Genomic DNA, 24,611 nt, shown 5'->3' on the forward strand with positions numbered 1-24,611 from the left:
CACCTGTCAGTTAAGGTCTCCCAGTGACAGTTAAACCAACTTTCACCTGACCAGACAGAAGACTTGCCCCACCAAACACACTACAATGTACATTACAATACAAATAACAATACATTACACAATACCCATTAAAATACAATTTAAACAAACAAGATTTCTTCATACCCTCATAGTATTATAAACAAGCTTATATTTCAACGGCTCAACATTTATTTATTATTAAACACTTGAGGAAATAATAGCTCTCATTATCCCAGCTACTGGACCACCTTACCGAATTGTCTACCCATAAATGGTCCTGTGCCTGTCATTGTAATGCAAAATTTAATTATGTTCAATATAACTGGCATATTAGCTGTTTTCTTAGGATTTATACATTCAGTGTGGCTGCTTTGTGCTATCTCCTTGCTTCAGCTATCATCGGTGAAACCCAACAATCTTGTACAGGAAGAACAGCAGCAATTCCTGCTGATCTTATAAGGTTATGTTTTACCGTATCATACCCAAATTCTAGCTTGAAACTTATGTGGCTTAACTCCACTATATCTAGGAATTAATGCAGGGTGCACACTGTATTGCATTGTATTCAGTGGAGGAAGTGCAATATTAAAAATCATGCTCTCATTCAAAATAGGGTTCTCGCCCCTACCCAAATCATGCAGAAGTCTAAATATTTAATAGTCAAATTAATATTAGTCTTCCTATTTGAGTCACCTTCTTTTCTTTTGGAATTTATGTACTATTTACACTGTCTTTTATTTCAAAATTGTAAATAATAAAGAAGATGGAACGTGACCCTTCCTCCTTTGTCCTGCTCACAGTGGGCAACAAAACGCATAAAAGCAAGGTAAGGAACACAATAATCGCCCTCTGTTTTTTTCTTAAATTTGAATGCACAAGCATCTTTTTTTGCCATGTGTGATTTCCCAATAGCAATGTCTTGTCTTGAACACATTGGGTACGTTCCAGATAATAATGATTAAAAAATCAACCTCTTGGTGTCATGCAGGTGTTATCACCCAATCCAGTATCAGTGGTGTGGTGTCCTGTCCCCATACCTTGGGTTGAGGCGCTTGCATTGCCTCAGAAGGGACAGCTATACTGTTGTGTTGCAAACGTTTCTGTTGAATATAGTTGGATGAGCACTCCATTATTGACTTTCCACAACATAGGAGCATACAGCCAGCATGGAATTATTAAAAGAAGACATACACATTTCTTTTCAAAAATCTTTGATTTTTTTAAATGGTAGAGCCATGTAGTGGGGAGTTCCTGCTTTGAACTAAAATTAACATGCTGGTTGAATGTTCCGGGCTGTGCCAGCCCACTGGGGTGCTTGCATCCACCAAGAACATTTATGGGGAAAGTTTAGAAGAAACCTGCTGGGTGAGACTAAAGGGCCAACCAGATGCCTCTGGGAATCCGGTAGCAGCATTTGAAGGCAATAGCAGTCATTCATTTTTGCTTCCCAGCTATTAATGTAAATTCATATTGCCTGTGAACCAGAAAGGTCCACAAAATATAAAGGGTGTGAAGATGGAGGTCAGTAATGTCATTGGTCAAAGCAGCTAGATCTGTGGCATTTGAGCAATGATGTTCTTTCTACACATCCACTTCAATGACAATTGAGCTGCCAACTTTGGGAAGGATTTTGTTTTCTCAGGAACAAAATAGAACACATCAAATGCTGGGGAGGTTTGAGATCCCCTTGAGCAAAGTGCAAACTGGTGAAGACATCAGGACTAACAAATAGGGGGCAATTTGTATGGTTTTGTTGCATTAAAAACTGATGGTCTGGAAAGGCCTTGAGTATAATGCATTGTATCGAATTAATATACAGTAGTTAGACTCTCTGTATGATTACACAATGGATGCTACACACAAACACGTCTGGTGTTCATTTCTTAAGAATATGTGTGCTCCAGCTGTCTTTGTTGGGCTATGTCCTGGTAGCCAGTGATGCAATCAAATGCTAATGAATACCTCATTAACAAGGCACTTGGATTTCCCACAGTGCTCTTGCTGAGTCTGTGCAGGCATTGCACAAAATTAAGATTAACTGCCTGGAATAAACTTGCTGCTGGAAATGGCAGGCAAAGGTCTTACTCTTTACTCATGAGCAAGCCTGGGAACAAACAGGTACTCTGGCTTACCACTTCAACGAGCAGCAAGCTGACCAAATGATCTGCTTGAGAAGGAGGAGTCCAGTCTGTTGTCAAGTCTTGAGCTATATAAGTTGCTTCTAGCATGGTCAGTTGTTGCGCCAAAGCAATGGGGTGGCAGGAGAGAGACACTCTCTGTTGCTCCACATTGCGCTGCAGTTATAATTGATCTAGACTAATTGGATCAGTTGCTACTATCATGATGTGTTTTCAAAACCTGTTGCAACAAGTAGCAGAGAACTCCCTTTCCACATAGGTGCAAACTGTGACTACTTATGCAGAGTGTATAAATTATCATATATATTTAATAAATTATAAATATATAATAAATCATAACTCAGCGGACATATTTCAACACTAACAGTTAGCAGGTTCTGTTGGGGGAGTCTGCTGGGCACATAATGTCGATGTACATCTCTGATTTAAAGAAAGTGAACTGGGATTTTTAAGGTTTGTCTTACCCCAAAGAAATAAGACAACAGTACTTAAGTCTGCAAGATACATACTTGGAAGCATGCTCTGTTGAAGTCGGTGGGAACAGCTTCTGAGCTGAAATGTTGTGATGCCTTTTGTACATCAGTTTCTAGCAGAGTAAATCAATGCAAGTCTACTCAGAAGTATGTCCCATTGAACTCTGTGGGGTTTATTTCCATCTAGGTTGGGTATGGTATTACAGCTTTAGCATTCTAGAACTAATATGTGGATGTCCTACTCTCTCCCTTCCTCAAAACAGACATGTAACTTCAAGAAAGATCCTGTCTGGGGTCAGGCATTCACATTCTTTGTCCACAGTGCTCCATCCCAGTCTCTTCATCTGGAGGTCAGTTTGCCCTCTTGCACTTTGAGAATGTGACACAACTTGGGCTCCTGCCTTGTACACAAGTGCTCCTGTGTGTAAAAGCTTCTGCAGCTTTAGAAATAGACTATAAAAATGGGTGGCTCTTTTTCATGAAGGGAGTTTTAGGTTTTGTGGGAAGGAGGAAATGTGGGTAATACATTATTCAGAATACTGCCTATTATGTACACTGTTTCTATAGTATTCACAGAGGTTGTTTCCTGTCTTTGGGGTCACCTCTTCATAGAGTTACTCTTGCAGGTCCATGCACAGTGAAAATCACCTGATTTTAAAGTGGTTTTTTTTCATGGTAGTTTGACTAGTTTATTCATGTCATTCCTAATTTAAACTTTTGTTTGCACATGTTGCTTCCCTCCCATCATGACACATTTGTGATGACATACGGTTGAAACAGATTGACTTTTTAAAGATAACAAAACAGATCCACTGAGACAAGATTCCAGAGTATTTGAATCTACCTCATCTATAAAAACATGCACTCATTTCCCGAGTACTTCATAAATGATCTAGTCCAATGAGTAGAGGACAGGACCTGACCTTGTTGAAATCCTAGTTTAGCCACCCTGGGCTCCTACTGGGAGAAAGGGTGGGATATAAATTAATAAACAAAATAAATAAAATGTGGGTATCCCACATTTTCCATTGTAAAATTAGAACTTTGTGGGGCTTTTGTGAAGATTTTAGAATGTTTTCATAGACATTTTTAAATGGATGCTGTACAAATGGAATGTGAGAAGTACTGTAAATAAGGTAGCCTATTGCATTACTACTTTAAATGATTGCCTCTGCTTCATGCAGTTTTATAAGCCTTCCTTTTGGGACTTCATATTCAACGATATGATGACCAAGTAGGCCCAGTGAGCCTTTGGACAAGTTTTGACTCTTTAGCTGCATGGATATTGGCCCATTTCTGTCTTCAACTCATTGTAATATTCTTGTTTGTTATCAGAGGCTGCCCTCTCCCATCCAATTAGCTCTCATGGGAGAAGAGAGGAATGATACAGACATTTTCTAGAAAGATGTTAAAATGACCCCGTTAACTGGGGGTTTTGGGGGGGGAAGTTTGAGATGGTTTAGTACACCTCTTGTTGAAATGTCCTCTTGTTAAATGGGGCAATCACGTCTGAGCTGCAACAATGGCGCTATGTATGATTTGGAGATACATTTTTGGAACTAATTCATCATACCAATCTTGACGGTCTTGTTTGCTGCTTCCCTCTCTAGATCAAAGATAAGGATCGGGAGAATGCCCTAGGGACTTTTGTGTTATCTCTGGCCCACTTACTAAAAAATTCTGATATGACACTTGAACAAAACTTTCAACTGGATCATTCTGGTGCGGACAGCTATATTAAGCTGAAAGTTGTGTTGAGAGTAAGTTTACAGGATTCTGAATTTTTTTTCTTCCTCTGTTGTATCTCTTGCTGTAGAAACTTGCTGTGCATACCTGAAACTAATTAATCTTCTGTAGTGACTGTCAGGAATCTATTTCTTTACATTCCAAGAAAGAAAATGCAGTGATTGCTTGAGAGTTAATAAACTGATGATTAAACTCTGTGAGCATTTCTTCTGGGCATGATGAGTTCTGTCTTGGAGAACTATATTGAAACCAAACTTCATGTATGGATTTGTATTTCCTACCAAGTGGATATGTGTTTAAATGCATCAAAGGCATGCACAACCATCTCTTGATCTCTCAATGAAATGAATCTATTAAATTATGCCGGTGGGGTATTAGAGAGATATTTCTAGGATGGCACGTGAAAAGCCATGATAGAAACCATCTCATGGATCCTGCAGAAAATGTCTCACTTGAAGCTTGATTTTCCTGTGGGGTAATTGGGTGGTCTTGGTGTCCATTTTTACATGCAAGTAATAATCCAGGATAAGCAGGCTGATTTTTAATAGTGTGTGCTAGTTGTTCTACCTGGCTTTCAAATGTAGCTTGGTTTAGAATGCTGAATATTTACCAGATTATGGGTTGAGAGGAACTCTGAACTACATGCTTGCATGTCTAAATGCATATTTAGATTTCTTGCAAAACTTTTATGTTGAACATGGTTTTATGACTTCATTTATATTAGCAGTCATTCATATATTAGGATTACAAGGAGCACAAATGTGCTAAAACTGGACTGAGTCAACCTTGAGCAGCATGACTAGTTAGCTGAATTTTACCTCAGAATTCCTAAAGTTCACTCATGTTAGTACTTCCTCTCCATCGGGTGTCATTCCCTTCTATCACTTATAAGTGTAAGTTAATAATAATTGTACAACACTGAGAGAATGACATGGAAGACCAGGCTTGTGGGAGAAGCTCAGTGGCAAAAAGGGAGATGAAAACTTGGGTCATCCAGACTTCTTGACACAGGAGACACTCTTTAAATTACTGTGGGTGGTATTCAATTCTAGTCCTACTCAGAGTGGACCCATTGAAGTTAATGGATATAACTAACTTAGGTTCATTAATTTAACGGGTCTGCTCTTAGTAGGACTTAGATGAAAGAGACCCTGCATGTTCAGAACTCTTGTATACAAAAAACAGCCATAGACTGTGAGTACCACATTCCTTTGGAAGTAATCATTCAAGGGCCACATGTCAGTGGTGGGTGGGAGGTACCAAAACCAAAAGTGGGCACACTCAGAGCCATGCCTCCCCTTTTCTGCAGAGGGGTGTCAACCCTTCCCACCATAGCTGCTATTCCCCTGAAAATGGGACCATTTTTGTAAGCCTAATAAGCCATGTATGGGGCAGTGCTTAGGAGGGGAGGCTGTAGCCCAGAGGCCAGTGGAGTGCCCCACCAACCTCGGTCTGCTCCCAGCGAGCCCCCACCTGCTTGTGGTCTTGCTTACAACCATTCCAGGGGGTGGCACTGCCTGTCACCTTCCTGGTGCTTTGTCCTAGTTTTGCCCTTGTAGAACTCAACAGGGAGGATGGGGACAAAACTAGAATTAGTTGGCTCTGGCTCCGCCTACTGCTGGCCTCGTTACCCTTTGCCCTAGCAGTTCCAGTGGGCACCAGCTGCCACTTTGAAGGCCAAAAATGTGACCAGCTGCATCCAAATTGTGGATTGGAGTTCTCACAGTCCTGACCTAAATTCCCAAAACCAAGTAATAGGAGGTGGGGGGGACAGGATACTGGAGGCAATGGAAAATGACTTAAAAGCTTCCATGTTAGAAGTTGCAGGTGGATGTTAATAAAAAGCATGAGAACTACTTACCATGAACACACCCACAATTAGACCTCTCTACACTCAAGAGATAACACTTGTTTTCAGTGTTCTGCAAATGAGAAATTAACATTTCCAAGGTAGTATAACAGCAGTAGTCTCTTGGATTTTCAAAAGAATGATTTCAAGTGTGCATCGTAGTCAGATACATCTGGATACCCAACATTTGCTTTGTATTTTTCCCCAAGAGAGAACAGCAGTTGGGAAATTGACTTGAAAGCCAATAGCACTTACACACCTGGGGTCCAATTGTATCTCTGTTCCACCTGCACACTTGCTCAGTGGCATTAAGAAAACATTTAAAATATTATCTCCTTGGCACCTCAGAAGAGAACAACTGCTGTTCCTACAGAATTTTATTTTGTGTTAGGATAAATGAGGAGGATTGTGTGACTACTCTGATGATTCAAGCCATAGCCCTAGTTTTCCTGTTTTCTAGACTAGTTCAAGAGTGTTTAGCGTCTCTTTGCCTCATGCAACTAATAGGAAAAAATGCTGCTGTTAGAGAGAGAGAACTTTTACCATTGTGAATTTGGAGCTTCTGCCTTGAAAGTGCACCTTAGAAGTTTCCTTTGGAAGTAGAAGACAAAGCTCTAGTTCCTTGGCCAGTGTCTCTTATGATGGGTATGATCATATTGTTTAATCTTTTCCCCTTTTTAGGCATTGGACGTAGAGAAGCCTGATCCAGAAAGTACTTATACGGGGGTTAATGCCTTAAAGCAAGTTCCTATTCCTGCTACAGAACAGGATGAAACCCAAGGCAAGACACAATTGTCATCTCCCCCACCACCACCACCTCCCCCACCACTTCCACCAAAAGTAGAAGTGTCCAAATCACCCCAAAGGAGGAGCAAAGACTCAGGCATACCTGAATCCACAGGTGATAGAAAGGAGAGCAATGCTAATCTTAATGTAAATGAGAAATGGACAGGGCCTATTGTGGTAGAGGCAGTTGCTAGAATTAATGAGCAAGGAGGCACAAGTGGCCTGGACCCCAAATCCTTGACACCGCCACGCATCATCCCATCAGGCCCTACGTTGCCAGCCCTGCAGAGGCTCCAGTTTGCCCCCAGCATTGCGTCTCTGGGCTCCCTGTCTGCTTCAAACTTGGATGTAACTGGCAGCAATCTGCATCTCAATAAGTAAGTCTGTCTCGATCTGAATTTTTGCCTAAACTGAGCATTAGCTGTGTACTGGTTTCCGTATACAACTGGAAAATAAAGACTAACTTAGCTACTGTCCCACCTACAGCTGCTACTCTTCTCAGCAAGCATTACTATAACTATTTACCATTAGTAGTATTGAAAATGGGTAGGATGAACTCTTTAAGCCAGGCTAGATTGTTTGTGTTTAAAAGGTGGTGTTCTTTTTATAGTTTTGAGACTTGCATTACTTAAAAGCATGCATGGTTCCTATATAGGACTCTGTAAGCAGGTACTAAGTAGAAGGGTGCTTCCAGACAAGGGTGTGTTTGTGGCATCTGTGCTTCTCATGTATGCTGGTCTTTTGCAGCATCCACACATCTTTGTCAAAATGGTACCCTATATTTTTTCCACATTCAATCTGGACTTGCCCTTTCCAGGGAAAACTCAGTAAGTTAAAAAAAAAAAACTGTTGCCATTGCAATATTTCAGTGACCTGGTTACAGTATTAATCCCCCTCCGGAAGCACCCAAAATCCGTGGTGGGAGGGCTCGTATTTCTCAAAGTATGCATTTGGCACAGAGCAATACAGTGTGGTGTTTGCTCAGTAAAGTGTGTGCTGCAAGTATAGCAGGTGTGGGGAACCTTTGGCCCTTCAGTTGTTGCTGAACTGGCCATTGACCACGCTTGCTGGGGCTGGAGAGAGTTGTAGTTCAGCAACACCTGGAGGGCCAAATGTTCTCCAGGCCTGAAGTATAGCATGCAAGTAAAGAGCTTGGAAAAGGTAGGAGTTAGCACACAGCCACTTCCCCAGTTAGGTGCCCCTGTAGCTGCTACTGGGCAGCCATCCCTCCTCCTCCTCCTCCTCTCTGCTGGGATTCTAGGCCTTGTGAATGGAGTGCTCTTCACATTTAGCAGATATACTATTGTGACGAACAGTTTTCCTTTTCCTGATGATATGAATGTGGCTGTTGGAACACACCTCTGTTTCACCTTGAAATATTTCACTCGCCTGCAGGGAATACCAAGAGATGTTGAAATGCAATACATCTTCCTTGGTACATAGAATTACTTCTCTTGAGAATGTCTGTTTAAAGTTGGTTTATCTTATGGAGAAAAGATACATAAGGGTAGCTTAGGATGGGTCTTGGTTATGCAGGATGCATTCAGCTGCTGGGTGGCATAAGCTTTTTTTAAAAAATGTAACCATTTACCTTGCAGTGGGATACTTCTTGCTGGAATGCCCACGGGAGAGATTCACCTGACTGTGCGCTATGCTTCCCTTAGGCAGTCTCTTATTGTGCTGGTTAATGCATGCAGGTAACGTCTGAGAGATCTATTCAACTTCTCTATACATGGTTTGAGGCTTCATTTTTGGTATGTACAATCTGCTGTAATGCAACCAGGATGTGCTATGTAGGTATACCGACGGCTGTATTGCTTCTTTCTAATATGGAGTGGACCACATGCATCTGAAGACATTGAATTGCCAGTTCTCCTCCTACCCCAGGTGCACCAACCACTCCTTTTGGTAATGGGTCTTTATCATGGATTGCATGGTTGCACTCATGGAAAGAGCCAGGTAGTACGCAAAAAAGTAATTGGCAGATGCCTTGCTTCAACCCCTCCATTAACACTAGCCCTATCTCCAGAATAGCCTGCAATGCACAAAGATTCTCTTGCTATCTGCTTTCTCCAAATTCTTCAGCTGTAGAAGAGAACAAACACCCTCCCTGAGCAACCGTTTCTCTGTAGAAAGTTTTTAATTTATTAATCACATGTATGGTATTACTTTCTGTCCCGAAAGGAATTTAATGCCCTGTTCTTGGCAAGGTGCACATCCATATGTCCGCATCTACTTGCTCCCAGACAAAAGATGGGTAACCCGAAAACGCACTACTGTCAAGAAAAGAACTCTGAATCCTCACTATGAAGAAAAGTAAGTAAACTCTGTAAGGATTTTTATTGTCAGACCCTTGTAGGTTTCACCTGCTATCTGCATAGATATCTGTTGGAAATGTGAGTTTTGCCCAGGCCTTGAACTCCGAGCTCTGTGAAAGCTATGCCCGTAGTGGGAGAATTGGATGCGGTAGCATTGTTTTCTAGTGAAAGCATGCTATAAGGGCAGGATTGTTATAGCTTTTTACTTCTTGGTTTTTGCTCACTTTCTGAAAGATTTTGTTTTCTCTTAAGGGAATGTGCTTTTTAAAAATATCTAATTTCTGGATTTTCTGATGTGATATACAATTGCTGGATAGACATGCTGTTTGAAAAAGCTGCAGTTAACATTCCACCTTTTTGTTTCTTTATGTGTGGTGAGGTGTAGCATGCCTACAAAATCCTGCAGATTCTGCACATCACCTTTGTATTAATTGGAAACTGGCTTGCATTCTAGCTCCTTCTGTTCATGGACAGGACTGCCGATAGATGGGAAAGGAAACTTTTGTTGATCCTCCTTCCAGCTCCCTCTCATGCTGCCCAGAACAGAGATGCAGGGCAGAGGGACACAAGCGGATGCAGGGAGAATCTGTGAAAAGTCTCCTCCCCTCTCCCACTGCAGGGAGCTTCTTATGAGCACAACGCCACTCAGGGTACAATCCTGCCAGTGGAAACCTTGTTATGATCTAAACCGTATTATCCTGTGATCTCATACTACTACAGCAAGTTCAAACACAGTAAATAGGATCTAGGATTCTGCATTATCATGTGCTGCTCTGCATATCACCTTCACTCTTCTGAGGAAGGCTTGCTTTCATAATCTAAGAAAGGTGTAATGAGTAAGCAGTGCTAAAAGCTGAGAGTCTGACTTGGGCTTTTGTCACAAGGTTGCCACTAGCAGACTGAGGTATCTGTGCCCATGGCTCCAAGTGGCTGGACATCTACAGCCCTGGGCATGGATTGCAGCACAGTTAGCAGGGGAAGGTCATCTGTCTAGTGTGTAACGGTGGGGAACCTTTGGCCCTCCAGCTGTTGCTGGACTACATCTCCCATCACCCCTGACTATGGTGCCTGGCGCTGATGGGCATTGGGAGTCCAACATCTGGAGGGCCACAGAGGTACTCCACTGCTGGTTTAGAGGTAACGTTGCAACTAAGGAGATGTACCCTTTCTTCAGTGACATCACCAAATTCCTCTGAAATTGAATGATCTTTCAGGTTTGTATGGGGTGCCAAGGAGGTCGAAGACACTGACCAACACCACACACATGTGGTGCCTTAAAATTTCAGTTTGAGTATAAAGTGGAAAATCTGAGATTCTAGTACCCTACCCTCTAATGGCCATGACAACACAGAGGATGAAGGTAATGATTTCAGATCAGTCTTTGTACTGTAAAATATGTATGTATCATGGTCCCTGCTATGTCGAGAAGGAAATAGAGAGGAGCACTGTGTGGTGAAACTACCCCACCCATTCATCTAATCTCAATAATGCAACATTTAAAGGCTTAGAATGTCTTGCATATCAGAAGCAATGTTTCCAATTATTTTTGTAAACCTTAACTGCTTGCCATTTTGTCTTCCGTGTCTATTCAGCATACATATACATTTCCTGTATTTATTTTTAGGTTTGAATTTTTTGACACTTTGGAAGACGTTAAGAAACGAGCCCTAGATGTTGCAGTGAAGAACAGAAGACCATTTATGTCACATGAAAGGAAGGAACTTGGAAAGGTATGACACCTCTTTTGAAATCTAGAGCATGGGGCAAAATAAGCTAGTTAAATTAATTGCATCGCAGCAGAATTACACATCCCTATTACATTCCAATGATTGTAACTCAGTAAAAACTGGCTTGGCAGTTCTATGCCTGGTTCTCATTTTTCAGACTATGTTAGCTGTAAATCAAAATAGTTAACCAAAATATTCAAGTTTTGCTTTAGAACCAGTAGTGTCTGCATTTTGCAATACAATTGTTAATTTTAATTTGTTTTTTTTAAGGTGCTGATTGATTTGTCAAACGAAGACTTAGTCAAGGGCTTCTCCCAATGGTATGCTTTTAATTTTGCACCTTATAAAAGTATAACAGTGACATCTACGATGTAAATTTGTACTGCAGAAGGTTTTATTGACATAACCTTAAGGTACTACTAGATGTGATAGTGTCAGAATTGGGCAGGCAGAGGTTAACCCTGCCTCAGTTACAACTGCTTTTTAACAAGCTTTACTCCTGGAAAGGTCATTTGTATTCTAACCCCGCTAGGAGGAAAAAAAATAGCTTTTAAACAGTGTGTGGGAGGGTGAAAACTGTAGGTGGGGATTCCACCTGTTCAGGCTGTAATTAAAATCACTGCTACATCTACCCCTTCATAAGGGATGCAGCAGTAAAACCAACTTTCTACATGGGTTTGGTACTAGAAATCATTTCTAGCCCTTAGTAAAAGCGCTAATGAACATCTAAAGAGACCAACTATGAATAAGATCAGTGGTCCACCCAGCAAGTTTCCTAATGCACTATATCTTAATATGGAAAAATCTTTAATACTATGAGCTTGATGTTAGCCAGTCTGTTTGGTTGAGGGATGTCTGAATAGACTCATAGTGCTCTGCCTTTCTTCTCTAGGTATCAGTTGACAATAGATGGACAACCCCAGAGCTGATATTTGCTACTTGATGAACAGATGGATCAACTGTACATATGTATATTTTGGACTTTTGAAGGCTGCTATAAAATAGCTTTGTAATTTTTATATTTCAATCACATTGTTTAAATTAATACAGTGATATAGAATATTTAACTTTTTTTCAAGGTATGCTGTTTTGGCAGTAATTCCTAATTAACTTATAATGGCAATACATATGACAACATGATACACACTTAAAACCAACATTTGTATTTATTATAGTTGTATGCCTGTGGTATGCATTTGGGGCTTCAGTGATTGCTCCCAAGTTCTAATTTTAATACCATGCTAGCACACTGTTCTACTCTACAGCACTTAAGTGGAGGCAGCCCACCTTCTTTAAAAATTAAAAGCAGGTGCTACTCCAAGACCATTATGTCTTAGATATATTGGTTGTGACACAGAGACCTCAAGAACTTTCTGTAATAGCTGAGTGGCTATACAAAATATTATCATACCAAAAAGATGTATATACTGTTTGGTAAGATTACACCACTACTTGCCTGGGACCCAACACCCTCTTCCTGAGATCTGAGCAAAGAACCCATGTGGGTGAAGTTGGCATTGTCACTTCAGCAGCATTGTTTTTAGCCAGTGCAGGGATGACTGGAAAACTCTGCATCTGCAGACATCTGGTTCACAGCCAAAGTGCACTCCGAACCCCACATCTTATGCTAATTTATTATGCCAAAGGCACATATGTTTTCTGAAGCTTTATTTTAAAGTATAGTTATGATACTGATTTTAATGAATAAACAAATGTAAAAATTGTGGCTGTGTGACACTCTGATTTAAAAAAAATAAATCCCCAAACCATTCTATGTAAATACCAAAACTTCAAGAGTGAGTTAAGACACTTTTTATTAAACAACTATGTATATACATAAGAGGTAGGTAAATATTAAGTTGTATACATGGCTTGCACAATCAACCGGATCTCCACTTTAGCTTCTGCACAGCAGGTACTATATCTGTCAGATTTCTGACCTCTGAAACAAGAAATGTTATTTGTACAAGTTATCATCCTTTAGATTTCCACTGTAATATCAATGCTGTCCACAAAATACTATATTTTGGCTGTATCTCCTCAGACAGAGCAAGGGATATAGCTAGTTTAAGGAGGACAGATCTCCCAGATAGCACCATGTTTAGAACCCTACAGCCAGAGTGGAAAGGGACACTTCCAGACAGGAATTTCTTCTCGAACGGTGCTGCTCATGCCTGCACATTGATGATCCACAAAACATAATCAGCATGAAAGGGTAAACCTGTATTTTCATATTTAATCTGACTTTCCCCTTACTGGAAAAATGGATAAGTATAAACCTGTTGTATACATCCAGTTGCTGCTGCTATGAATGCTACTTAAAAGGGTTTTTTTTCAGTGGGTGGTTTGGCACAGGTAGGAGCAAAAAAAGAACACCAACAAACATACAAAAATGTAACTCTCCATCTTTGGAGATGGCAAGTGTTGCCACCACTCACCATATGCTTAGAGGCATGTTACCAAATTCTTGCAAGCTATACAGGAAGTGGATTGAACTGTGAAAGACCAACCCAAATTGTGTTTGCATTTTGACAAGGTTGTAGGGCAGTCCAATATCTCAGAGAGGAGGTCAGGTCTCCTGCTCCCCTAGTGCACTCACTATAGCTGCCCAATTTCCCTGCTTTTTAAAGTTTGATAGAAATATCTGTGGGCTATAGGTATGTTCTTAAACCGCAAGGTTTTTGCCTATTAGTGAATTTCTCTGCTTTTTAATCTGGAAGGTAAGAAATAGGGTCCTGTGCAAGTTTGCTGAGAATGGATTGATCATATGCATGCTTACTGAGCTCAATGGGATTTACTCCCCTGCAATCATGCTTAGGATAGGTGAAACTGACTATGGGGGGGGAGGAAGGGGGGAGGGGACATGGAAGCAGGCGGGAAGGCAGAAGGAGAGAGGGAGGGGAAGGGCAAAAGAGGTGATGGGAGGGAGGAGGAGGGCAGGTTTGATCATTTGCATGCTTATTGAGTTCAATGGGATTTATTCCCATGCAATCATGCTTAAGATGGGTAAAACATCAGGGGGAGGGGGAGGAGGGGATTGGAAGGGAATGGGGAGGAGAAGAGAAGGTGGGTTTGATCATTTGAATACTACTTGAGTTCAATGGGATTTATTTCTGTGCAATAATGTTTAGGACAGGGGAGGGGTGGAGATTGGGTGGGTGGGGACTGGGCAGAAGGGAAGCCCCTTTCCAAAAGGAAAACATTGTGAACAGTATCTTAGCTTTTCAGCGTTTCCCCCACCTTTTTATTTTACAGCAGGCACACGTAGCCTCCCACCCAAATTTAAACCAAAGCTGTCCCCAGCCACATCCACACCAGACCTTCATTTCACTTTTAGACAGTCATGGCTTCTCCCAAAGAATCCTGAGAAGTGTAGTTAGTGAAGGGTGCTGAGAGTTGCTAGGAGACTCCCTGTTCCCCTCACAGAGCTTCAATCAGAGCGGCTGACTGTTAAACCAGTCTGGCCACAGGAGCTCTGGCGAGGAATAGTCTCCCCTCAGCACCCTTCACAAACTACACTTCCCAGGATTCTTTGGGGAAGCCATGACTGTCTCAAGTGAAATAAAGGTCTGGTGTGGGTGTGACCAATTAGCCAAGCCAAACAGCTGTGAGTCTTTCTTTTAGAACACTGACAGTTGGTTCTTACTGAGCATTCCCAACATTATCAATGAGTTTAATGTAAAATTTCTTAAATTAATTAAAAATCACCCAGGCATTTTTTTTAACTTTTAAACTGCAGAAGATGAAGGTCAGAGTATGGGGCAAGGTCAGTAATGGGATTATAGGTACTCAGTAAACACAGCTGATTTTTAATTAATTTCGACTGTGAGAACTCTGACAGAAAAAAGTCCAAAAGGGGTCTGGGTTTTTTTCGCTCTTTTTACACTTTGAACTCTCGATTCTCTCTGATTGTTTTCTGTATCACTATGAAAATTTAGAGAGTTGTTAAGCAAGCATTTCTGAGCTCAGAACTATAAGTTTTGTTTTGAAATGAGCTTATCGGAAGCATCAGAATGGTATAGGGGGGTATTTTCAATTTAACATTGCAGAATGCGAAAAATCCATGCTGGTTAATAGTATACAGTCACTCTCGTGGCTGTATAATTACCTTGGAAGAAGGGCATAGGAAACTGCCATTGATCCATCTACCTCAGTCTTGTCTAGCAGAGTTTCAGAGACTTTTATCCAGGTCTTACCTGGAGATGCTGGAGCCTGAACCTGAGGTCTTTTGAATGCAAGGCAGATGCTGTACTATGGAGCCTTTCCCCAATGTCAGAACAGGCAACTCGAATCTTGATAAATTAGTATCTTATTTCAGTTTTTTACAAGTGTACCCTATTCTAAATTACAGAAGGCCTTGGTTTCTGCCAAATGCGGTCAATTCCTCTCTGCTTCTCATCTCACAGGATAGGTGGAACTGCTACACAACACTTTGAACACATAAAAAAGAAAAACTAACCAGCTTGACTCCCTGTAAAAAAAGGGGTTAGTCAATATGCTCTTCCACCAATCAGCCTTATGCTACTGTCTCCATATTCTAGGCCAGTTCTGATGTTGGGAAAGCAAATTATTTACCTAGAATGTGAAGCAAGTCTTCAATAAGAACTTGAAATGCTGGGAAAAAGTTATCATGTTCTTCTAACTTGTAGATAATGCTGAAAAATATCAATTATGTAACAGTCATTCTTCTGTAGTTTTCTTCTCTAAAACAAACCCACGGCACTCTGTTTTCTTTGCTACAGCTCCTCCTCTTCTAGGTGCCAAAAGTTTCCTTATGTGAATTCATTCTTGATAACATGCATTTAGGAGCACCTTTTCCTAGCACAATACACATGCGATTACTTCAGACTGCAGTTCCTCAGCATGGATGTGTGTATCTTGAAGAGGGGGGGCAATATGATTCTCTTCCCTACCGCCATTACTCTCAGGCAGGGCTGAGGAACCTTCTGGCCCATGGCCAATCTTGGCCCACCAGGTCATTTCCCCCAAACCACGCCCACCTGTCAATCACCAGTGGGAGGGCAGGGTCCAATATTGCACTGGCTACAGGTGCCTCTTCCCAGAAGGGAGTAGGTGCCCGCAGCCAATTTAACAGAATTTAAACGACCTCCACCCCCAATTGTCAGCTGATGAGCAGGGGTTAAATTCTTCTCAGGGAACAGGTGCACATAGCCAAAGAAAACCTGTAAAATGTAGGCCCTGGGGAGGGGAGAAACAAGTGCTTTGGCAGCCCTATGACTGGCACTTCCCAAAACGCTGAGCCTAGATTTAGCAACATCTTTTTTACTGTGAGACCCAAATACCCCACAGCCAGCTGGCAGATTCTTGGGGACCCCATGCAAGGGATTCTGACAACCCACGGGTCAAGTTTGGTCCATGAGACCGATCCTGATAAAGATCTTGCTCGTGGACCCAAAAAGGTGCCCCACCCCTGCTCTATGAAGTATATGGCTACATATAGCCAGTGATTCCAGTAGCGAAAAGGGGCACCGCTATATTACTTACACTTTTTTGCAGCTAGCAGCATTCTTAAACTTGGAGGCTTAAGTTCTGTCTTACAGTACTACTAGAACATGGAATCACTTATCAAACCTCTAAGAAAATGACCAAAACCACAGCTGTGTGGTCCTTCTTTTCTGTAAGCAAGTGTCTTCTTTTAAATAAGGTGACCAGCAATAATGCTATGTTTCTTTCTGTGGGAAAAAGGTGTGCGTGTATGTGGGCTGTGTGTCTGTCTGTCTCTTCCCCCCTACAAACTACTGGAACACACCCCACCACCAGTATAATGCAGCCCTCAGCCTAAAAAAGTTTTCTCATACCTGCTTTACAACAGCAGCAGGAAAAGGTTATGGGATAAGGACCTTCTCACAACTGAAAAGTGTTAAATATGCTCCTATTGAGCAACAGAGTTTTGAAATTCATGGTTTTCTAGAACTTATAGCCTGATCTCATGCAGCAGTCAAGTCACAATGTGCTGTTGCAGTAGTGTAAACTTCCGATTATTAAAAAGGCATCAATTAAATCAGGACAAATTTAAACATCACCCATCAGTGGAGCTTCAGATCGTGTACAACTGCAGCTACTGTACGTTGTAGTCATGATGGATTTTTTTCAAAAAGAAAAACCTAAACATGATTCATAGCATTAGGGTTAGATTACATTCTATCCCACTAGTTAACCCTTTGGGCCGTTTAGCTGATTGTATTGGACCTGTTATTCCACAATTTGTTTTATGATATCACTATATGTACGTCCTCAATTAGGATATTCATTGTACAAGCAGGGCTTATGTGAAAAAGACAGGAGGCTCTTCTGCAGCAGCCTTTGCCAACTTGGTGCCCTCTAGCTGTTTCAGACTGCAGCCCAAGCCAGCATGGGGCACCAAGTTGGCAGAGGTAGTTACACAGAGTAGCAGAAGATTTGCCATAGCCAAATTCTCACCCCCACCCTATTTTCTTTACACAGTTCAACTGGAATGGGCTGTACAGGATGTATTCCAGGAGCCATATGGAGATAAGAACATAAGAACATAAGAAGAGCCTGCTGGATCAGGCCAGTGGCCCATCTAGTCCAGCATCCTGTTCTCACAGTGGCCAACCAGGTGCCTGGGGGAAGCCCGCAAGCAGGACCCGAGTGCAAGAACACTCTCCCCTCCTGAGGCTTCCGGCAACTGGTTTTCAGAAGCATGCTGCCTCTAAGGTGGCAGAGCACAGCCATCATGGCTAGTAGCTATTGATAGCCCTGTCCTCCATGAATTTGTCTAATCTTCTTTTAAAGCCATCCAAGCTGGTGGCCATTACTGCATCTTGTGGGAGCAAATTCCATAGTTTAACTATGCGCTGAGTAAAGAAGTACTTCCTTTTGTCTGTCCTGAATCTTCCAACATTCAGCTTCTTTGCATGTCCACGAGTTCTAGTATTATGAGAGAGGGAGAAGAACTTTTCTCTATCCACTTTCTCAATGCCATGCATAATTTTATACACTTCTATCATGTCTCCTCTGACCCGCCTTTTCTCTAAACTAAAAAGCCCCAAATGCTGCAACCTTTCCTCGTAAGGGAGTCGCTCTATCCCCTTGATCATTCTGGTTGCCCTCTTCTGAACCTTTTCCAACTCTATAATATCCTTTTTGAGATGAGGCGACCAGAACTGTACACAGTATTCCAAATGCGGCCGCACCATAGATTTATACAACGGCATTATGATATCGGCTGTTTTATTTTCAATACCTTTCCTAATTATCGCTAGCATGGAATTTGCCTTTTTCACAGCTGAATGTGAAATGTGCCTTCTTCACAGCTGAGATGACCAAGAAAATACCTTCTTGGTATTACAGACTACTAAGTAGCACCATCCATGTGCATAGTGCCTTACAAGTAGGAGGGGAGAGGTCTCTGCGCTGCCAGGCTCACCATCTGAAAACTGACACAAGGGAAATTGAGACAGGAGTAAACGGGAGGAGGAGGTGTGTTTTCAGTTACATGTGCTTAGTCCTCCACTCCACACTAACTAAACCCAAGGGCTTATGCCAAAGGCTTCACAGGGAAAACAGGGGTTTTGAGGAATGAAGTACTGAGAGTGAATACCAGAATATGGATCTAAATGCATCATGCAAAAGTTACTGTTAACTATGAATGGTTTGCATACCTTTGGATGTCATGTGTCCCCAGCAGTTGCTCTACCTTCCAGGTCACATTCTCACTAAGCAGACTGCATAGCTTTCCAACAGTGTTGACCAGGACACTGGGTGGGGCTGAGGTATCTAAGAAGAACATCACGTCAATTTCAAGAGCATAACACATGAACCGATGATAGTGACAATACTGTGGCTAACATTTTAATTCCCTAAGTTAAAACAGCAATTTTACTGGAGGTGGCTGCCAATACAAATATCCAAAGTAAACACAGAACGACCATTTCCAATATGGATATTTTTTGAAGCAATTAGAATGATACAGAAAAATCAAACTTTGGGAGACACTGGGAAAGTACAACAGACACCCATGAACAGGTCTGAAGAAAAGGCAACAAGATACATACCTAGTTCTAAGACAACACGGAGGTTTCTCATAGCATTGGTCATTTCACCAAGTTTTGTATAAACTTCATTCATGCGAGGATAAATTCCATTCAGAGAATTCACATCAAAGAGCTTTTGAAAGTGAGATACAATTGCATACAATGTTTGTTGTGAAGGCACACTAGCTTTCTGTAGGACACAAAAGGGGGGGGAATAGAAATAGTTTAAATCTTGGTTAAACACACACACAGGATCATCAGGGATATATTTAGTCTAAAATCTAGGAATCTCCCAAAGATAATCAGCCAACTGTTTATTAGCAGTTTTTTAAGGAAATAATTGGTTTGTATAAGTATAAACAGTGTCAAGAAAACAGTTTCTTGGCCTGAGAAGATGGTTCCTTACTAATGATCTACAGGCAAAATATTTGCTGTGGGAAAGATGTCTGTTCTCATGAAAAGAAGTTATCTCATGCTGGAGACACCTGTGTTATCTGGGAGAGTGATGATCCAAGGTCAGAGCTGGGACCTACTAACTGGGACAGTTCATGAGCAGCGGGAGTGCACGTCCACCATGGCACTGGAAAGTTCTAGCTTGGGACACTTTTGATTGGCTCACTGGATTCATTCTAGTTGGTCAGCTTTTTCCTATAGTTAGCCTCATCCTTTGTAATGGTGGCCCACACCTTTGCAACACCTTGTGTGCTTCAGTACTCAGTTTGGTATGTACAAGAGCTAGGATGAGTTAGCTTACTACTTTTATAATTCCCAAATATACCGGTGTTTTCTTATTCCTTATTGGTGTTCTGCTGTTTCTTTTATGTTGCTATTCTTAATTATCTTTAATAAAGCTACCTCATGTTTTCTCATCTGTGATCTTTTAGGTTCAGGCCTTGATACGGAACCCAGATCCTTGACCATCTGGTAAACTGCTACCGAGTAATTAGTTTGTTTGGGGCTCCAGGAAGCAGAGAGTCTGGTTCTTAGCTCTTGCTCCCTTTGGAATCCCTGGGACATCCACTTTAAGATTTGGGAGTCTCCTGACCCAAACTGGTGGGCAAAAGGAGTGGTGGGAGCATATTACCTTGCAGGGATGGTTTTATACCCTGGTAAGTTGGCACCTGCAGTTTGCCTACAACAGCTGGTTCTCCAGGTTTGGTGAGCCAGTTATCTTGACAAGTAGGATACGTTTTGAGATAATTACAAACCAACATGGCTAGAGCCATTCTGAAACAAAGTTCATTGAGAACCAAAATGATCTACTATAGTAAAGTTTGTCATATATTTTATCTGAACTTTTGTACCAGATTTTAAAAATTAAATGAAAAATAGTACCAATTTGACTGAACTCTGCTTATTCTGATTTATATTTTGAGCTGTGTTAGGGTCCTGGATGAGAGCCAGGATGGATGCATGGAGTCCTGGGTGACAGCCAGGAGCCTGAGAGGGTGTGTATGTTAGAAGTAGAAGGAACCAATATGGGTTTTATTTATTAGTAATTTGTATTGGTGCAACACTTGTATATGTAACATTATGTATTTTGGTAACATTTGTTGTTTAAGTTTTTTATTATTATTTTGTAGCATTATAGGATAGTATGATTATTTCTGTATACTTTTGACATTTCTATGGTTGTAAACCGCCTTGAGTGCAGTGATGTAGAAAGGCTGCATACAAATTAAAAATGAAATGAAAAAATGAAATTTTATTATGCTGATATTATTTTTCTATCCACTGAATCAAATGCTGCGGCCAAATCTACGAAGGCCGCATAAAGATGTTTTACAGGTCCTATTATATTCATTTTTGCCAGGAAATATAATGTGAGGCAATGATCTGTCGAAGAGGACCCTTTTTTAAAACCAATCTGTTCAGGGGATATGAGCTGATTTACATCTGCCCACTATTCTAGCTTCTGGGAGAGAAATTTGCTATACAGCTTGGCTGTCACATCTATTAAGCTAATGGGACGGTAGTTAGTCGGGTCAGAGGGATCATTTTTTTTATATATTGGAACGATGATACTAGATCTCCATCCATCCGGAATAACACCAGTATTATTAATTCTGGTGAATAGGCGTGCCAATAAAGGGGCCCACCAGTCGGGAAAGTGTTTAAAAATTTCAGGGGGAAGGAAATCTTCCCCCGGAGCTTTCCCAAATTTCAGCGATTGAATCAATAATGTGATCTCGTCAGCGGAGACTGGAGGCCACTGATGGAGATTTCCAATATCCAGTTCCAGGATATTAGTCTGGAAGGATGGTAAGGAGGAATATAAGCTATGAAAATGAGTATACCAGATCGACTTTGGAATTTGGTATACTTTTTTTGCTTGGACAATCCCATCCCTTGTTTAAATATGTCCCAGAATAGTCGGTCTTGATTTAAAGAGACCGCATTAGCCAACTTCAGCCAACAGGAGGCTGCAAAATCGAGTTTCTTTTGACTCAACAGATTTTTATATGCGATCTTCATTGATCTGAATAGAAGAGTATGGGTTCTGTAAGTATCCTGTGAAAGTATTAAGCGAAGTTGGGCTCTGAGATTTTTTTCCGCTAATCTACATTCTGAGTCGAACCATAAAAAAGAAGTTTGTAAACAATTTGTTGTCACAGCCTTCTGTATCAATGTTGGTTTAAGTAATAAAACTATGTTTTGAAAAGCCAAAATCGGATCTAGAACATTTTCTAGTATTCCCTGCCGAATAGATCCAAAGGCGAAACTCCACAGACTCTTAGCTAACAGTTCCCTCTTTTTTTCAGACCAGCGAACTCTTTTTAGGGGGATAGGGTTTGCCTGATCAAGAGTTGAATATACAGTAGGCACTGGATACAACAAGATTAATTGTAGAGGGAGATGGTCACTCTCTGATCTACAAAGTACTTTAAAATCAGTAATGTCCATTAACAGTGATTGGGATGCAACTATGTAATCAATTACACTTGCCCCAAGAGAGGGCCAGTAGGCAAACGAACCAGCAGAGAGATCAATTGCGGAGCCGTTTATAATTTCTAGTGCATATGAGGACACTAAATCGAGCAATAAGAGTCCCTGATTATTTATTTTTTGATCTTTTGAGTTTCGATTCTCATACTCATACTGATGGAGAGGGTCCCAGTTTGTTGAATCAGTATTCTGTTGCCAGGAGTTTCCAATTCTGGCATTAAAATCTCCGCATATTAGCAATCTATCATTTGGATATTGTTTCTCATATTGCTTGAGCATCTCGTCCAACATATCCCATATTTTAAATGTAACCGCATCTGACTTTCTAAGTGGGGGGATGTAAATGTTTATGCATATTAGAGCCTTCTCTCCTATGCCTCTTATTCTAAGTACCAGGAATGAATGGGGGTGTGCAGATGGTAAAGAATCAGCCACTAGCGAGCATTTTTTTGAAATCAGAGTTATGAGGCCCCCTTTTGGGCGACCTCTTCCCAAAGTTTTAATTGCTGGGCTCAAAAAGACATGATAATCAGTAAAGTTTGAAGTATTTAATGAGGTAATCCATGTTTCTTGTAAACAGATAATTTTAAATTTGTATATAAAAGTCAGGAGATCTGGATACTCACATTTGTTAGCCCAACCATTGATATTCCATGATAACAAAGGTATCCGTCATTCAACTGAAATCTCTTCGAATGGGAGTGTGTTAACTATACATCCATTAGAAGTTGGTAAGATTCGATTTTGGTGCATAAGGTTTCTTTTGCCTTTGTCCGATTGTGCAATTTGGACAGATTTTCTTTGATTAACATGATGTATTTCAATTTCCCTGGGCTCTGGGATACTAGGCGGAGACCCTAATTCTGTCTCTTCTAGTTCACACATTCTTTCCCACCTCCCTGGAGAGTCAATTTTTGCCTGTTTGGCAAGTTTATAACATGGGGAAATTTCCCATTGTTTTTTTCTTCAGTAAGAGAGGAGAAAGTGTTCACCATGTTAATCTCAGCTCTCTGCTGACTATGAGTACCCAGACCTCCTATCTCTCTGTTTAAATCATTATGAATTCCCAGCAAACCACATATTTCAGTGGATTTAGGTGTCTTAATCATTGGTTCGATAGGCTGGGGTATCTTATTCATTGGTTCTAAGATTGGCATATGGTTTACCCATTGGGGTCGTCTCATACCTGGTTTTGGATTTCTAATTATGTCAAGATGCATTTTTAAGCAATCCAGTCTTTTAAGTATTTCATTTTGAGCTATTTCAGATAGTGTGCCAAAGGTATTTATTAACATTAGTTCTTCAGAATTAAAACTGTTATTATTAACCTGGGTCAAGACAAGAAGATCAGAGGTTTGCATTTGTTCCAACGGTTCTAATTTGAGGTCTATTAGTGGTTGGCTGATTGACAGCGAATCGTTCTGTGATCGTTTCTGCTTTCCAAAATTGGAACGCTTCGCAGCTAGTGATATAGGTAGAGCTTTGTTAACAAAATATCTACTTATGTTAATATTTAAATTGGAAAAGAAAGATCTAGACATTAGCATTTTATGAACAATAGATTGAGCAGAAAATTTAACTATAGCACGGGCATTATAACCATTAAAGTACAAATATTGTATCTGTTGCACATCAGTTAAAGACAGCACTATCATTGGTTTTATGAAATTGCAAAAATGAAGAATCCGATCATGTTGGCTTAAAAAGCCCACCGGTTTTGGAAAGTTTATAAATACTAGATGTAGCGGCTCCAAAACAATAGACCAGTTACTTTTATTGGGAGGTGCCTGTGTAGGCTGTTTTAGCAGAATTTCAGACCAGGGATCTTGGCAGTTATCAATGTCTTTTTGAATGTCATTCTGCATAGTCAAAGATATATTGAAAGAGTCTATATTCAGTGGTTGCTCTTCATCCTGGGGATTTGTTAGCTTCATCTTCGAATCTGAGATCCCAGGATTTCTTTCAAATGACTTATCGCCCAGAGGTTGATTTTCTTCTATTTTTTGGAGGGGTGGACCTGCCTTTTTTGGTAGGTCCAAATGGTTGCTGGAGATAACATTTTGATCTAACAGTTTGAATAATTTCCCAAAGTTCATTTTTCTTTGTTGATGTTTGTAATTTTTAATGTTACCAGATTTTTTAAGAAGCGGTTTTTTATGAACCGCTTTTCTTCTTATTGACTTTTGTTTTTTCATAGGTGGATTGATCAAAGTCGTGTTACTTGTCTTTACATTTGCATTTAAGTGCCGTGACGAAGAATCAGGGGAAGAGTTTTGAATGGGTGGTACAGTTTGATCCTTATTATCCAATAAATTCAAAATCGCTGTAAGAACACGATTAGTTTCTGTTAATGAGGACTTCATAGAGTCTATATCAAAAGCCAACATTAGGAGCCACACAGTAATAGTTGGCCCGATTTCTTCTTGTTTCCGGTCTGTGACAGTGTCTATAGTAGCCTTGGCACGTATATGATCAGTTTCGGACTGGTAATCCCCTTTAACCATGCCCTGTCTGGCCGTCTTTAATTGCTTAGAAGGCACTTTCATCATACTTGTATATTCAGGGTGCAGTTCTATGATCGAAGCCCCT

The 24,611-nt window shown here is 40.8% G+C and overlaps 2 protein-coding genes across 8 annotated transcripts in view; one reads left to right on the top strand and one right to left on the bottom strand.

Moving 5' to 3' along the window:
* The window catches only part of ESYT3 (extended synaptotagmin 3), a 51,728-nt gene extending 38,946 nt beyond the window's left edge, over positions 1-12,782 (top strand). Inside the window, exons 15-23 of the mRNA XM_061608983.1 lie at positions 782-847; positions 2,896-2,982; positions 4,243-4,392; positions 6,909-7,390; positions 8,612-8,710; positions 9,198-9,329; positions 10,956-11,061; positions 11,329-11,378; positions 11,951-12,782. Of these exons, the coding sequence (XP_061464967.1) occupies positions 782-847; positions 2,896-2,982; positions 4,243-4,392; positions 6,909-7,390; positions 8,612-8,710; positions 9,198-9,329; positions 10,956-11,061; positions 11,329-11,378; positions 11,951-11,987 (1,209 nt within the window). The 3' untranslated portion in view covers positions 11,988-12,782. The remainder of the gene's footprint in view (positions 1-781; positions 848-2,895; positions 2,983-4,242; positions 4,393-6,908; positions 7,391-8,611; positions 8,711-9,197; positions 9,330-10,955; positions 11,062-11,328; positions 11,379-11,950) is intronic.
* CEP70 (centrosomal protein 70) overlaps positions 12,355-24,611 on the bottom strand; it is a 33,362-nt gene continuing 21,105 nt past the window's right edge. For all 7 annotated transcript variants that reach the window (XM_061608989.1, XM_061608995.1, XM_061608991.1 and 4 more), the window contains 4 exons: positions 19,098-19,266; positions 18,705-18,819; positions 15,634-15,713; positions 12,355-13,000 (listed from right to left, as the gene is read on the bottom strand). In XM_061608989.1, coding sequence (XP_061464973.1) covers positions 12,939-13,000; positions 15,634-15,713; positions 18,705-18,819; positions 19,098-19,266 — 426 coding nt within the window. In that variant the 3' untranslated portion in view covers positions 12,355-12,938. The remainder of the gene's footprint in view (positions 13,001-15,633; positions 15,714-18,704; positions 18,820-19,097; positions 19,267-24,611) is intronic.

This window comes from Rhineura floridana, chromosome 2 (assembly GCF_030035675.1).
Source record: "Rhineura floridana isolate rRhiFlo1 chromosome 2, rRhiFlo1.hap2, whole genome shotgun sequence".
Classification (NCBI taxonomy): Eukaryota; Metazoa; Chordata; class Lepidosauria; order Squamata; family Rhineuridae; genus Rhineura; species Rhineura floridana.